At 37.9% G+C, this 16,136-nt stretch overlaps 1 protein-coding gene across 2 annotated transcripts; it reads left to right on the top strand.

Moving 5' to 3' along the window:
• The first annotated feature begins 7,999 nt into the window (after positions 1–7,999).
• Positions 8,000–11,784, top strand: LOC104444196 (pectin acetylesterase 8). 2 transcript variants are annotated; one of them, XM_039312713.1, is made up of 13 exons: positions 8,000–8,243; positions 8,839–9,001; positions 9,109–9,191; positions 9,467–9,596; positions 9,683–9,762; positions 9,869–9,955; positions 10,053–10,177; positions 10,285–10,345; positions 10,471–10,524; positions 10,615–10,692; positions 10,993–11,098; positions 11,190–11,335; positions 11,432–11,784. In XM_039312713.1, exons 2-13 carry the CDS (start codon positions 8,881–8,883, stop codon positions 11,558–11,560), a joined length of 1,200 nt encoding a protein of 399 aa, XP_039168647.1. In that variant the 5' UTR covers positions 8,000–8,243; positions 8,839–8,880; the 3' UTR covers positions 11,561–11,784. The 2 variants fall into 2 exon arrangements, with proteins under 2 accessions (XP_039168647.1, XP_010056136.1); XM_010057834.3 differs by having other exon boundaries at positions 8,001–8,243; positions 8,877–9,001.
• The last annotated feature ends 4,352 nt before the right edge of the window (positions 11,785–16,136 follow it).

Here is a 16,136-nt window from a genome sequence, read left to right as displayed (position 1 = left end):
TCAAACATAGTAAAACCTACTAAATGCTAGTGTTTACATTGATATGTGGCATTTGAATATCACTTAACTAATCTACATGGACATATGTGTCTTAAACTGTTGGTCCATGTACATCGTATAAGACTCCATCATATATATAACTTCCAGGTAAAAAAAAAAAAAATCAAAATTTCCAGCATTTGATTCACAAAAAATAAATTAGTTAAAGAGAACAGTTTTAGTTATTTTAAAATATGCATTCAAAAGTGAGAAATATTATTTTCTTTTTTGAAAAGAGGAAATCACTTTCCCTCAACTTTCTTTCACCTAGACCAAGCATATTCTCCTTGCATTATTGTTAATAATTTTCTTTTTCTTTTTTAAATCAATTTTTTTAATTATCTTTCTTTTTTATGTTCTTTTCTTTCAATTTATTTTTCCTTCTTCTTTGGTTGGTTGTCTAGTGACCCACCATAAGCGAGGGGTGAGCTCGCCCAAGGCTAGCAAGGCTCGAGCTCGCCCAAGATTAGCGAGGCCCAAGACCTTGACAACCTTTGGCAAGGCTCAAGCTCGTCGAATTTGGCAAGGCTCGGCCTATTGGAATTTGGCAAGCTCAACCTCACCGGTCTGGCGAGGTTGAGCCTCGCGTGAAGTTGGCTTGGCTCGACTCTTCTTGGCTCAGCTCGGCTCTCCTAGGAAGCTCGTGCCTCACCAACCTTGAGCGAGCTCGTCCTTTATCTGTGGTGGTTACTAGACCTAGTTGAGGAAGAATAAAAAAAAATATTCAAATATTTTAGTAATTTTCCTCTTGAAAATTAAATCGAATTTTCTATGTCAATTGACAAAAAAAATTTTTTAATTCATTTTCAAGTTCCATTAAAATATCGAAAAGTACTATCATTTTTTCAGAAAATAACTTTTTAAAAAATATTTTTTCAGAAAATGTCACATTTTCGCTATATGGACTCTAAACAAATGAAATATGTTACATTTTTGTCTAATGCTTAATTACTCGATCAACCGTTCTAGAAGTCACGCAAGAATCAAAGATTGGCAAGCATAATGATTGCGAAGTGAAAGCGAGGGCCATTTGTTTGAAGGTGATGGCATGCGGTAAAAGTGCTGGTATCTTGGAATCTTGATTGGAATAAGCACTTTTGGGAATCTTGGCTGCTGAGTGATCCATCTCTTTTCCCCACTTTTGACTATAAAGAAACCCTGGAGGGGCAACTGGCATTCTTTTCTTTTTGCTTGTCAGGAGTTGCCTCAGCATCTGCATATAACATGTTACTTTGATATGTTACATTTCACAGATCACGGGATAAGTCCTAAAGAGAAATAGGACATACATCGTACCACATTTTTATTTACTTAGGATGGGCTCCTTTTATCGTGTCAACATAAATAAAAATATACGGCCCATGCTACGATCATTGTTGACACATTATTAGAATTATTTTCTTAAAAAATCAAAATCAAAATCAAAACTTTGATGAAAGCCCCAATTCTTGATTGGATGGGATGCCAAAGACCTTGAGGAAATCCTATTTTCAAGGGCGAAATCTTATACTTAGTCTAATAGATAATTTGATAAGTCAATGATTTTTTTTGCCATGGATGATAAGATAATGTTTCTTGCTCATTTTTTCCTGGACCTCCCTCCCAATTTGGAGTATCTTACTCTCATGCATCCAACTTATTAATTGGTGCTAACTCTAGATCCTTGCTCTGACTTTCCAAACATATCTCCCTACATCTATGAATACACACTGGCTCCCTATCTATCCAATGTCATGCCTCGCTAGGAATTGATCGTTGCCTAGTGAAGATCCCATCCCTCCCCGGGGTGAATGTGTTGAGGAAACTTTTTGAGAAAAAGATATTCCAAAGAAAAAGTAAGAAAGGTGATTATTGCATGATGAAGATGGATGTTGAACTTTAGGTCTGGGCTGCCTTCTCTATGACAATAATCATGACCCTTTTGATAAGGTCCTTTGCAAAAGCGCACTAAGAATTGACGGTCAGAAACAAAGTGGTAGTCCGTGTGAAGGCACCATTGGTTTGCACATTGGCTGTCTCTTCATGCCGGTGGGCGTTACTGTAAAAGAATATTTGGTTAGGTTTGCAAGCAAGAAAGACCAAAGCCATCTCGATTTCTGCAAAGACTAGAGACAGGAACCCGACGATGGATGACAGAGACACAAGATTTTAATATGGATGACGCAAAGATTGAATCATTTCTCGAGCAGTTAGATAGGTAGAAGGAAACGCAATTTCTCTAATTTGCGAATTCCTTTTAGTACTTTAAGAAAGCTTCCGTTAAATTAAATTGAGCCGCACTGCGCACGAATGATCAAATTTGGTTTGACTGTCATTATAATTTGAACTAAGGATTTTCGATTGGGACTCCACCGGCCTAATAAGCACCATCATCACTGATAGGTCCAAGGAGATTAATTAAAAACAATGGCTAAGTTTGATTGTTTTCCTTGGGCCTATGTATTGGATTTGGTCTAGCAAATTAAATTTGAACAAAACCTAGATCAACACCCATAGCTACTTTCTTTGTTTTTGGTTCCCACAGGACAGCTTCTTTTCCTTGTTATATGTCTTTTTGGGCTAAAGAACGGATTCTTTGTCCTAAAAAGATATAGACTTGCAACAATTTCTGCAGTACTGATAGATGATAATTGGAGGCATTGGGTCCATCTAAAGAAAGATCACACGGACGAGAACCTTTGAGGGTGTTATTTTTATGGAGGTCCACAATAAAGTGAGCACCTTTCTTCTTCTTGTCTTCAACTTTCCAACCAAACATTGAAGGTACGCAATACTCATGGAGGTCCACAATAAAGCGAGCACCTTTCTTCTTCTTGTCTTTCTACTTTCCAACCAAACATTGAAGGTACGCAATACTCATGGAGGTCCAGTTTACTAGTTGCAATGGTATGTAACATCACGGAACCTGGTCACTGTTCAATGTCATTGTTGAAACCCTAGATGATCTCAGCAAGTGTATTCATCCGAGGAATATATCATGCGCACCCGTTCGACATGGTCTCCTATTCCGATGGACAGGTTCAATGAATCAAGTTATATCTTCAAGCTCATACACAGCTCATATTAGAATAAGGGGCGACTCTGTGTGGAGATAGAGAATTTACTTGATGCTACAGATCATGATATTCTTGCTCTAACTTCAGGATTCGATCCATTATATGATAATGAAACCAGATGTAGCCCACAGCCTCCAATTGGGAAAAAAAGGCAATATACATAATGAAACCAGATGTAGCCCACAGTCTCCAATTGGGAAAAAAAGCAATATACAATTCTGGGTAATGCTATGTGGGAAGAGAGAGAGAGCCCAAGAATCTGTCTAAACCCACTTACCTATTGGGCTCGAGAGCTTAAGTGAGTCAAGGACCAATAGCAAACTCTGTGAAACATGGTTTGATAGAAAAACTGAAAGCTATAAGGGTTATTAAAATGAATGAGTTTAGCAGCGTAAATAAACTTTTGCATCTGCCACTAATGATGAGCAATGAAATCCACTTCACTGAAAAGAAAAACAGTGCCACAAAGAGCAGTTGAACCCCCATTTTAAGCAGCTCCATCATGTGCATTAATACTCGATCAACTCATCTATTGAAGAAGCATGCAAGGTATTCCATTCACTTGAAAGACACACCTTTGATTATAAAAAAATAGAAGAAAAGACCTTATTCTCTTAATAAAGGTCGCCACCTAATGTCTTTCAACCCCTAAATTTGAATCTTCGCCTTTGGCAAAATCGGCAACAATGGCATTTGTAGAAATATATTGTTAACAATTGACAGAGCCAGAATAATTCTCCATCTAAGGTTCTTGATAGAAAATTCTTTATATATCAAATTCATGTCTAAAGATGAGCATCAAACTTTTGTCACGTTCTGATCTCTCCCATACCCATGTGGGCTGAAAAGTGAGGCTTTATAGCATCGGGGTGAAGCATGAGAGATGTAGAAGGATTGATACAATTGATTTGTGGGAGTGGTGTCAAGGTGTTTATGTTAGCAATCTAGAGATATGATGATTATTATCTTAAAAATTAGAATAATTAAATGTTAAATCACGCATTCATCTAATAACTTAAACTTTTAGAATAATTAACAATAGTCTTACAAAATCCCACGTAGTATCAGAGAAGGAGGTCCCGAATTTAAATTTTTTTCAAGTTCCTATTTGCCTCACTGCAAGGGGGAATGTTAGAGTGATTAAATATTAAACCGCGTTTTTATCTAATAATTTAAACTTTTATAATATCTAGTGAGACTACTCAACCTAATGATAGTCAAGGATCACGTCGGGTCAAAGCCAATTGTTTTTTTGGAGTGAACCATATGTCTTGCTCGAGAGACTAGACAATCAAGCTAGATAGTGTGGGACAATCGACCATGAGAATTGCGATTCACTATACTTATTTTAGGAACAATCTATCAAACGAGAACTGGCCTAAACAGGAAACTTTTGGCCTATGACACTTCCATGTAAGGTCCCCTTTGGTCAATCCAGAAAGAAGTTCCATTAGGAAGGAGCAATTATTTTTCTTTGAATAACTTGATAGATTTAAAGGATTGCTGATGACCCGAGTTTATCTTGTAGGTGGTCACGTTGCAGGAACGAAGGACCCTAGTTTGGCAACCTAGCCTGCCCGATATGACATCAATCATTGCGCCCTATATCTATCGGTTTTCCAAAATTTCCCAAACAACTTTTCCAGACAACTCTCTTTTAATTAACAAATACCATTAGAAATCAGTCGGTTCGAGCTCCAGTATCCGTGGCTACTTACCCAAACCCGACTGAAGAAATTGTGTGGATTGACCAAATAAAGTGAAAGGGTCGACAGAATCATGTGATAACAAAAAGGTAAAGTCCCAACGATAATAGATCACATTATTTCATTAGGCAAATGGGAGACCATTTGCCAGGACTTTCATGAAACAATAATTCGACACCTTAGATGTTGTTATTTTTTTGGACTATAAGGTCATTGCAACATTTTGATTTTCTAGTCATTAAAGGAGCGCATAATAATCATTCTATATCTAACCAAAACTTTTTTTTTTATTTCCAGAAACAGGTTTGGAACATAAATTCATTTGATAACGTAATTTTATTTTCTTATTTTTGAAACAAATTTTTAGTTCAAAAATATGTTTAGAACATAAATAAGAAGTAAAAATTTTTAACTTCTCTATTTCTAAAATATTAATGAGAAATGAAAACTCTCTTAAAATTAACATATGTCACAAAAATGAGTTGGTTTGAACTTAGGCATCCGTCAACACTTACCCAAACCCAATTGAAGAAACCGTGTGAATTGACCAAATAAAGCGAAAGGGTCAATAGATTCACGTGATGACAAAAAGGTAAAGTCTAAGCAATAATAGATCACGTTATTTCGTTAGGCAGGTGGGGGACCATTTGCTAGACTTTCATGAAATAATAATTTGACCTTATATGTTGTTATTTTTGTGGACTATAAGGTCACTACGACATTCTAATTTTCTGCTCACTAAATGTGCATATGATAACCATTTGATTTCTTATCAAAATTATTTTTCTATTCCTGGAACAAATTTGGATAACATAATTTTATTTTTCTATTTCTGAAATAAATTTTTAGTTAAGAAATAGATTTGGAAAAATAATGAGAAAAAACATTTCCACTTCTCTATTTTCAAAATATTAATGAGAAATAAAAACTCTCTTGAAATTAATAGATGCCACAAGAAATTAGTCTAATCGAGCTAAGGTATCCGTCACCACATACCCAAACCCAATCAAAGAAACTATGTGAGTCGACCAAATAATACAAAAGGATCGACAGATTTACGTTAATGACAAAAAGGTGAAGTCCCAGCAATAATAGATCACATTATTTCATTAGGCAAATGGGGACCATTTGCCAGAACTTTCATGAAATAATAATTCGACCTTATATGTTGTTATTTTTGTGGACTATAAGGGTCACTACAATGTTTTGATTTTTTTTGGTCATTAAAGGTGCGCATGTTGACTATTTTATTTTTGGCCAAAATTATTTTTCTATTCCTAAGAACAGTTTGAAATAGAAATTTGTTTAGTAATGTAATTTCAATTTTTTACCTCTAAAATAAACTTTTAGTTTAGAAATAGGTTTAGAACACAAATAAGAAGTAAAAATTTTCTACTTCTCTAATTTTAGAATATTAATGAGAAATAAAAATTTCTTAAAATTAACAAATGCCATAAGAAATTAGTCGGTTCGAACTGGGGTACCCATCACCACTTACCTAAACTTGATCAAAGAAACCATGTGAGATGACCAAATAAAGCAAAAGGATCAACAGATTCACGTTATCACAAAAAGGTAAACTCCCGGTAATAATAGATCACGTTATTTCATTAGGGTAATGAGAAATTATTTGCTAGGAGGTTTCATAAAATAATAATTCGATCTTAAATGTCGTTATTTTTTGTGGACTACAAGGTCACTACGACGCTAATTTTCTGGTCATTAAGTGTCTGAAATGATTCTAATGTTGACATCACATTGCCCTTTTGCCTAGAGTATCATGATTGATAGTAGAACGCACCTACTCGCTCGTAGAAGAGTAAGCGCCCGATGCATTGGATCCATGCGTCATTACCACTTTGATTATTTCCCGGGCCGATCCAAAGATTGAATTGATCGATTGATACCGACATGAACTTTAGGGCTGGCACCTTCGTTCCATCCATGGAGGTGTCGCTTTCTTTGGGCTGGACTCAGTGACCCACTGAGTTATCCAGAGGATAGAAAGGGATAAGCTCTCAAAACCACAGCCCTTCGCTGGTTGCCCGATTGACGAGAGCATTTTCCTCTCGAAATGCATGGCACATGCCGCTGACGTGGGTATTAATCGGAAACATAAGGCCCCAAATTGAGCCGTCAAGTCCTAAATCTGGTCGAGCTCATGGCCGAGGATCTTGAAGGAGAGGGGTTGGCGCAGGAGTAATTGAAGTGATGCTCCGGAGTACGCGATTTTTGCATTAGCGTTTTCTTATCTATGCAAACAATACAATAAATTGATGTGTCAAGGTAATAGCCCCGTCATGACAATGTGTGAGGGTCCAATCCCTACCCTCAAGTAAGCTTGTAATAGGCTTGCCAGAGTATTCGAACTCAAGACCTGAGCGCAGAACCGAAGCGAGTAGCAGCGCTATTTAGGCAACCAACCGAACATGGGGTACTCATGAAATACATTCGAAAGCAAGAGGAGCTTCTGTGGCTCGTCGGTGCAGCGATCCTTCGATCATACCCCATCCAAATCGCATACCATTTCTGATAACTCTTATACAAAGTGCTGTGATATGCACTAATTATAAAAAAAGTTTAGGATAAATTTGTGCAAACACTTGAACTCAAAATCCATTTCATGAGGACTAATCACAGCAAGTGATCATCACAGGTCCTCCTTCTACCACTTGATGTGGGCCTGTCCTTGGTGGATCGTTGTCAATCACATGGTCCACTCCAATTATTAGGTCACCGCCTTTGTCGCCGGGAGGGGGGCATAATTTCATTTTATCGAAAATCATATTACATCCCTCAAAGTATATTTTTAAAAAATTAGAATAATTATCTTATTTGACATGAAAAGAAAAACAAAAAATTACTCTACTTCAAAAAAAGGGGGTCAAAACAATCGACCTTAAATCCACAGGTTGTGAACTTTAGCTTGAGGGGAATTAAATAATCCATTCATATAATATATAGTCGTCAGGAAAGGAATAAAGTCATCATCCCAATCACTGTTTTGAGACACGCATTGATGTCGAAACGCGTCCACCGACGTGATCCACGGCCTGCTGTCTCTTGTCAGCTACCGTCTCGGGTCTCGGGTCGGATACTTACCCGAGACCCTGCGCAGCATGGCGCCACCGTACACAAAAAGTTGTGGAAAAAAGGGAAAGTTTTCAAGAATCAAAGTTCCTTCTTTTTTTTCCCTTTTTAAAATATATTCGCAAGTGAATAGGTGTCGGTTTTTGAAGTCCGGACTTTGCTTTGCCCACTGTACTACTACTACTTGAGAGAAGTGGAAAGTGACCTTAGCTGTTTCGCCAACGCGTAAAGCCCCAGTACGAGGATAAACAAGGCACTTTGGTTCTTGAGAAAGAGAAGAGAAGTTGTGGGAAGACTTGAGCTCATTTCTGGATCTGGTTGTCAGCTACATTCTGCAACTTCCTCATCTCGGGTACTTCCATCATGTTCTTTCCTTTTCTGGGTGATCTATGTTAGCTTTTCTGGCCATCATTCGATCCTTAGAATGTAATCTTGAAATGAATGCGCAAGTTCGGTTTTGAGTCTCCTTCACTTGGATCTCTTTCGCTCAATCCTTAGTGATCTTCCTTGCGTTTTTTCTTCTTCTTCTTTTCATATTCGTTCTTGGATTTTATTTATGTTGTATGAGGATGGAATTATTGTGATTCAGATGCGTTTGGTTCTGATCTGTAGCTATTACTATTTACTTCCTTAGCAACTAAGAGTCAGTAGAGTAAGAAAGGTTTGAGGCTGTCTACGGGAAAAGGTATCGATCCTGATGTGGAATGGACTCGCTTATTCTATTTGATTAGCAAGAAGTCTCTTTTTCAAGCCTATCACACTTTAGCATCTGCTATTTTCACTTTTTACTAGTGGGTTTGCTTCGTTTATAAGCTTTTTCTATTCTCTGTTTTAAAAGGGTGCTAATTAACGTTAACGTGTCACTCATCTATTTCTATATTCTGATTCTTCCCTTACCTTGTTGCTCTGCTTACCTGCATCAATTTTGGTTGAAATTGCTTTCCCAGCAAATCTAATATTATACGACCGATTTATCAATTGCCAGCAAAATGGCTGATGCAAGATTGAGGACATGGTTATGTGTCATACTGAGCATACAGATCTTGATCAAGTCTGAAGCCTTCAACGTTGGGATTACGTATGTCCAAAATGCTGTTGCGAAAGGAGCTGGTGAGTCCAAGATGAATTTAACTTCCTACTGCAAAATGTCCTGCAATTTCCCCTTTCATTCGAGTTTTGTCAGTGTTGATTTGGTTGAAGTTCTTTGTGCCCTGCAGTTTGTTTGGATGGTAGCCCTCCAGCTTACCACTTTGATAAGGGAGTTGGCGCCGGTGCTAACAATTGGCTAATTCTCTTTGAGGTTTGCACTTCTGTAGTTTATCGTAGATTGAGGAATTTAAGATTGTATTTGATTATCTGTATATTAAAGAAAGGAACTGTAGTTATAAGTTACAGTCAGCTAATTCTGCTGAGTAAATAGAAGTGTTCTGATGTTCACAATTTAGACACTAGCAACTTTTCATATTATCCATCTAATTTGATTTTGTGCAGTGAGCACAGATTTATTCTCTAGAACATCATGAGTTATAATTTGGCCCAACATGGGGATTGAACAGCTCTATTTTGTGTTCTCAGGGAGGAGCATGGTGCAACAACGTCACCACTTGCCTTGCTCGAAGGGATACACGGTTAGGTTCATCGAAACAGATGGTCAAGGAACTTTCTTTCTCCGGTATACTCAGCAATAAACAAAAATTTAATCCAGGTGTGGCTCTATGGCTATTTAAATTTGGTCTTTTCTTAGAGAATATCATATCTCAACTTCCTTTCTTCTATCTTGTGATGTTTTAGACTTCTACAACTGGAACAAAATCAAGGTCAGATATTGTGATGGAGCTTCATTTACTGGGGACGTGGAAGCAGTAAACCCCGTAAGTTTGTTTAGCCTTGAACCCTATGTTTTTTATTTCATGTGCAGAGCTGAATTTGCTGCGACATTTTGTGCTATTTTCCTTGATCATTTCATATTTGGATCAGGCCACCAACCTTCACTTTAGAGGAGCGAGGGCTTTTGTAGCAATTGTTGAGGACTTGATGTCGAAAGGGATGAGTAACGCGCAAAATGTATGAACCGACTTGATGAACTCTCCAATCCTTCGTATCTTTATCCTTTTTTTCCTTTTTTGCCTAAATAATCGGGAGCAAATTGAAAATCATGTAGGCTATCCTTGCTGGATGCTCAGCTGGTGGGTTGACTGCAATACTGAATTGTGATAGATTCCGAGCTCTCGTGCCTGCAAGGACCAAAGTCAAATGTCTTGCAGATGCTGGCTATTTTATCAATGCGTAAGCTTGTTATTTCCTCCTTTGGATTCAGGCCTCGGATAAAATGTGGGTTGCAATTATTACCAGAACTTTGGATGACATTGCACTCTTCTCTGGTTCTAATTCAGGAAGGATGTTTCTGGAGCTTCACATATTGAAAATTTCTACAGTGAAGTGGTTGCAACACATGTACTCTCTCTCTCTCTCTCTCTCTCTCTCTCTCTCACCACATATTTATGTGTATACACGTTAGTCTCAGAAATATGCATGTCTTTGTTAATCTTTGGCACTCAAAACTCGAATGAATGGTTCAGGGATCAGCCAAGAATTTACCAACTTCCTGCACATCCAAAATGAAACCAGGATTGGTAGGTGACAGTAATTCTGTCGTTAATTTCTGCATCTTTTGCTTATAATTGTGTCCTAATTACAACTGATATTGCTGAACATTATTGCAGTGCTTCTTCCCTCAAAACGTGGTTCCACAAATTCAGACCCCTTTATTCATTATAAATGCCGCCTATGATTCGTGGCAGGTCAGTACTTGATAAACTCAAGATTGAAAATAATGCCTCACCGATAAACAATTTGAGTTGTTCATCACTTTCAAAGCAATTTCCAGATAGTTCCTAAAACTTTTTTAAGATGGGCAATTTAGCTTCAGATCAGTCAGAAGAGAAGATGATAATTAGTTTTTTTTTGTTTCCACTGGAGCCCCCATTTTTGTTCTCCAGTTTTGGCTTCTGACTCAACTCTGTATCAGCTACTCTGTCTCGAAAACCGAATTAGGCATGAGTGTTGTGCACTGATCTCTCGAGCATTATTGCTGCTTTCAGATTAAGAATATTTTGGCGCCTGGAGTAGCTGATCGTCATGGAACCTGGCGGAGCTGCAAGCTTGATATCAAAAAATGCTCACCGAATCAACTCAAAATCATGCAAGGTGAAAAAAATGTTGAGCTTTAGCCTCTACAAAACAGTCTTGTGGAAGCTTCAAGCTGGAAAATTTACTTGGTTGGAATTATTGTATTCAGATTTCAGGCTGGAGTTCTTAAGAGCACTGAGCGCAGTCGGAACCTCTCCATCAAGAGGAATGTTCATAGATTCTTGCTATGCTCATTGCCAAGCTGGGACACAAGAGACGTGGCTGAGGAATGACTCTCCAGTAGTGGCAAAGACAGTAATGACCACTTTTTTCAATATTTTTCATGACACCGTGACTGGACCATAACATGTATTGATGTTTGTCCGTTTGTCTTTCATTTTTTCTTTGCAGTCGATTGCAAAGGCTGTTGGAGACTGGTATTACGAACGGCTTACGTTCCAAAAGATCGATTGCCCTTATCCCTGCAACCCGACTTGCCACAACAGGATATTCGATGCCAATGGACAATCTGAAGATTAGTTTTCCACTGTCAAACTCTTATATCTATTGTTAAAGTTCCCAATGTTATTGTTAAAATGAGCCTTAACGGCGAAGGGGCACTAGCACAGGTCGTCACGGCACCAACACTGCCTGCTGGTCACTCTGTGCAATTCTTTAATGTATGGAAAGTGCCGCTAGTAATGAATAAAGGCAGACCATGAAGGTTTGGTTACACGATGTGAGGCGAAAGTGAGTTTTGGATAGGTTGAATTTGTTCAGTAAGTTAATAAAGTCGAAAGATATCAGCATGTCAATGTCCAACATAATCCTCACATTGGTAAGTAGCTTTTTCACATCTTGCATGATCTCTTTTGGGTCAAGTTTGGAGATCCAAAATTGTCATCTTTTGACCTCTCGATATGAAAGCGATTTAGCAAGACAAAGGAAAAACTCATTTACTTTTCAAAATCTGTCGATCAATGAACGAAACTTCTATCTCATTGCCAAAGCACTTGACGTGTAGCCTATAGAATTATCCATTTGAAGGTCCGAAGCGAATATGACATGAACCATAGTCAACAAAAAATAAAACCCGACAGCTGCAACTCGAAAATAGACTAATGAAATGTAACCTTTCAAACCCGACGGCTGCACCTCGAAAATAGACTAATGAATGTAACCTTTCAACTTCCCCGCGTTGATCAAATTTCAGCTTAACTTGGGATTGGGTTATTCAGAATGAATTCTCAGTGTTCTCTCAGCTAATTCTCTGTTCCTCTCTCCAGAACATTGCTCCTCGATCACATGAATCCAGTCCCAGCAGCCCAGATCCAGCATACAAAAGACCAAAAAAATGCGACTTCTCAGTTTGTTGGTTTCTTTCTTAATTTTCGACATCTGCTTCGGAATGAATGAATCGATCGATTGATACCGACATGAACTTTAGGGCTGGCACCTTCATTCCATCTATGGAGTTGTCGCTTTCTTTGGGCTGGACTCAATGACCCACCGAGTTGTCCAGAGGATAGAAAGGGATAAGCTCTCAAAACCACAGCCCTTCGCTGGCTGCCCGATTGACGAGAGCATTTTCCTCTCGAAATGCATGGCACATGCCGCTGACGTGGGTATTAATCGGAAACAAAAGGCCCCAAATTGATCCGTCAATTCCTAAATCGGGGTCGAGCTCATGGCCGAGGATCTTGAAGGAGAGGGGTTGGCACGGGAGTAATTGAAGTGATGCTCCAGAGCACGCGGTTTTTGCATTAGCGTTTTCTTATCTATGCAAACAATACAATAGATTGAAGCGTCAAGATAATAGCCCCGTCATGACGATGTGAGAGGGTCCAATCCCTACCCTCAAGTGAGCTTGTAATAGGCTCGCCAAAGTATTCAAACTCAAGACCCGAGTGTGGAACCGAAGGGAGCAGCAGCGCTGTGTAGGCAACTGACCGAACATGGGGTAACCATGAAATACATTCAAAAGCAACAGGATCTTCCGTGGCTCGTTGGTGCAGCGATCCTTCGATCATAACCCATCCAAATCGCATACCATTTCTTATTAACTCCTATACAAAGTGCTGTGATATGCACTAATTACACTAAAAAAGTTTAGGATAAATTTGTGCCGACACTTGAACTCAAAATCCATTTCATGAGGACTAATCACAGCATGTGATCATCACGGCTCCTCCTTCCACCACTTGATGTGGCCCTGTCCTTAGCGGATCGCTGTCAATCACATGGTCCACTCCAGTTATTAGGTCACCCGCCTTTGTCGCGGGGGCCATAATTTCATTTAATCGAAAATCATATTACATCCCTCAAAGTATATTTTTAAAAAATTAGAATAATTATCTTATTTGACATGAAAAAAATACAAAAGATTACTCTACTTCAGAAAAAATGGGTCAGAACAATCGGCCTTAAATCCACACGTTGTGAACTTTAGCTTGAGGGGAATTAAATAATCCATTCATATAATATCTATAGTCTTCAAGGAAAAAAAAAACAAAAGATTACTCTACTTTAGAAAAAAGGGGTCAGAACAATCGGCCTTAAATCCACACGTTGTGAACTTTAGCTTGAGGGGAATTAAATAATCCATTCATATAATATATAGTCTTCAGGGAAAGGAATAAAGTCATCATCCCAATCACTATTTTGAGACACGCATTAATGTCGAAACGCGTCCACACTGACGTGATACACGGCCTGCTGATTCTTAGGAATGTGCAAAAGAACCAGGATCCGCTCGAACAGCTCGGAACCGCCCGAACTAGCGGTTCTTGAGGGAACCGGTCCGGTTCCCAGTTCCAATTTATGGGAATCGATGGATACCGATCCGGTTCCTGGTTCCATGGGCGGATCCGCTCACCCGCCCTTCAGACCGGACCCATTAATTTTTAATATTAAAAAAAATACTAAAACAAACCCTAGATCTCATCTCAGTGTCTCTTCGTCTTCGGTTCTGTCTCTCTCTTTCTCTGTCTCTTTCTCGATTCCTCCTATCGCCATTTCTATTTACATATTAATTTTTCTAGAACAAATTAGTTCTTTACATAAATTTCTCGAGTGTAAGGTCTAGCTGTAGAAGTTACACATGCATTGTATGCCAGGAAATGAAGAAACAAGGAGTTGAAGAAGATCGTCTCTAGCTGCTGAGAGATGTTAGTGGTGCTTTTAGGCTAGGTGTGCTCACAGCACTAGTAGGCATTAGTGGCACAGGCAAAACGACCCTAATGGACGTTCTAGCAGAGAGAAAGACTAGTGTCTCTAGACAAAACAAACAAGGAAGCAAGACAATGGGGAACCTTTACCTTTGGTCAAAGAAAATTTAGCCATCTGTGGCTACTTGCAAGCAGGAAATGGGAGAATGTTGTATTCCATCTATTTGCATTTTTTTTTTTTTTTATCTACGAGATACATTTATAGTTGCAACAAATGAATCTTTGTTCCACGTACTTAAATTTGATTTTTCTTTCTTTGGCTTGCTTTGATGTCACGTAGTCATTCTATATTGAAAACCAAAATTGTTTCGCTATATTTTGAAAACCAAAATTATTTCGCATTAAGATAAACGAGAAAAATAAAGACACCAGAAATTTATGTTATGTGGTTTGATCCGAGTATCAATACCTACGTTTACGGGAAGAGCCAGCAGTAAATAATCTACTATAATTGGAGTATCAGAGTTTACAATTGCTCAATCACTCAAGTGTTTCCACATATAAATTTAACCACAAACCCACTGCGGTAGTCGGGAAAAATTCGGGATATGATATAATTTATAAACGGTGCTCAAAAATAAAGTCGGATATAAAGGGGATATAGACGATAAATTTATGTTATGTATTTTCTAATGATAATAGGAAAGTTATTTTTATTGAATAACACACTTATTAAATTAACGTTATATTTCAATATAAATAAAATTTGAATTCTAATTCAAGAAAATAAAAATAAAAAATTATTTTTAATTAATCTTATTTTAATTTCTATATTCAATTTTAATTCTACTTATAATAAACATTCAATCTATAAATTAAATATTTATATTTATTATATATTTTAGGTATTTTTGTATTTTAGTATATTAGTAGTATTTGATAAATTTTTATTAAAGAATGAATAATAATGAAAATAATATAAAAAGTGGAAAAATTAAATAATAAATAATAAATTTAACCATTTTCAAACTTCAAAGTGTTTATATAAATAAACAACTTACTTTGGATATAAAAAAATCCTGTAATTTCATATCTTATCCTATCCAATCTATCCCGGAATAAACTCGTGGCAAAGCACAAAAAACAACTTACTGTAAACTCTCAAAATGCATGCGGATTCAAGGACTTGGGGCTCCCTTCTACGTATAACTTTTCTTTTTTCTGATCACGTAGGGCTTCAGCGGATCGTGTTTCTCTCGGCATGTACGTATAGCAGCCAAGAAGAGAAAACCCTCATTGTCGACGTCCCTTTTATACGTGTGCCACAAAAGTCAAATTCTTGACCAGGGCCCACCTTCTTTTCCTTTTTGGTTTCACGTGAAAGACCTCACGCTGCATTGGTCTTTCGTCTCTTTAGGTGTGCGTCCAAGGTCAAACTTTTGACCTTGGGCCCACCACTTTTAACTCTTCACGCAGAGTACTTCTTCGGCGTGAATTGGATGAGGAAACTTGCTCGTTTTTAATTTTATTTTATATTTTCTCTTTTGTAAATCTTCAAAAAATCCGGCGAATGGCATATTTGCAAACGCTCAAACTTGAATTATAATTTAATAGGTTTCATGGATCCCGGTTTCTATTTTTCAAACAAATCGATCCTTAGCGGGCGGTTCTCAATTCTAGGTCGGGAACTGCCTGCCCAGATCATGCACAACCCTATTGTCTCTTGTCAGCTACATCTTGAGTCGGATACTTACCCGAGACCCTGCACGGCATGGCGCCACCATACACAAAAGGTTGTGGAAAAAAGAGAGAGTTCTCAAGAATCATAGTTCCTTCGTTTTCCCTTTTTTAAAATATATTCGCAAGTGAATAGGTGTCGGTTTTTGAAGTCTGGACTTTTCTTTGCCCATTGTACTACTAATAGTCTAATACTACTTGAGACAAGTGGA

The sequence above is a fragment of the Eucalyptus grandis genome, chromosome 5 (assembly GCF_016545825.1).
Source record: "Eucalyptus grandis isolate ANBG69807.140 chromosome 5, ASM1654582v1, whole genome shotgun sequence".
Taxonomy (NCBI): Eukaryota; Viridiplantae; Streptophyta; class Magnoliopsida; order Myrtales; family Myrtaceae; genus Eucalyptus; species Eucalyptus grandis.
This window is presented reverse-complemented; position numbering and strand designations above follow the sequence as displayed.

What these genes read in the sequence shown, in the direction of transcription:
- LOC104444196 (XM_039312713.1), top strand. Translation starts at nt 8,881, where the DNA reads ATGGCTGATGCAAGATTGAGGACATGGTTATGTGTCATACTGAGCATA. An exon ending in TCAACTCAAAATCATGCAAG is followed by an intron (nt 11,099 to 11,189) that starts GTGAAAAAAATG and finishes TATTGTATTCAG; the next exon opens with ATTTCAGGCTGGAGTTCTTA. An exon ending in CTCCAGTAGTGGCAAAGACA is followed by an intron (nt 11,336 to 11,431) that starts GTAATGACCACT and finishes TTTTCTTTGCAG; the next exon opens with TCGATTGCAAAGGCTGTTGG.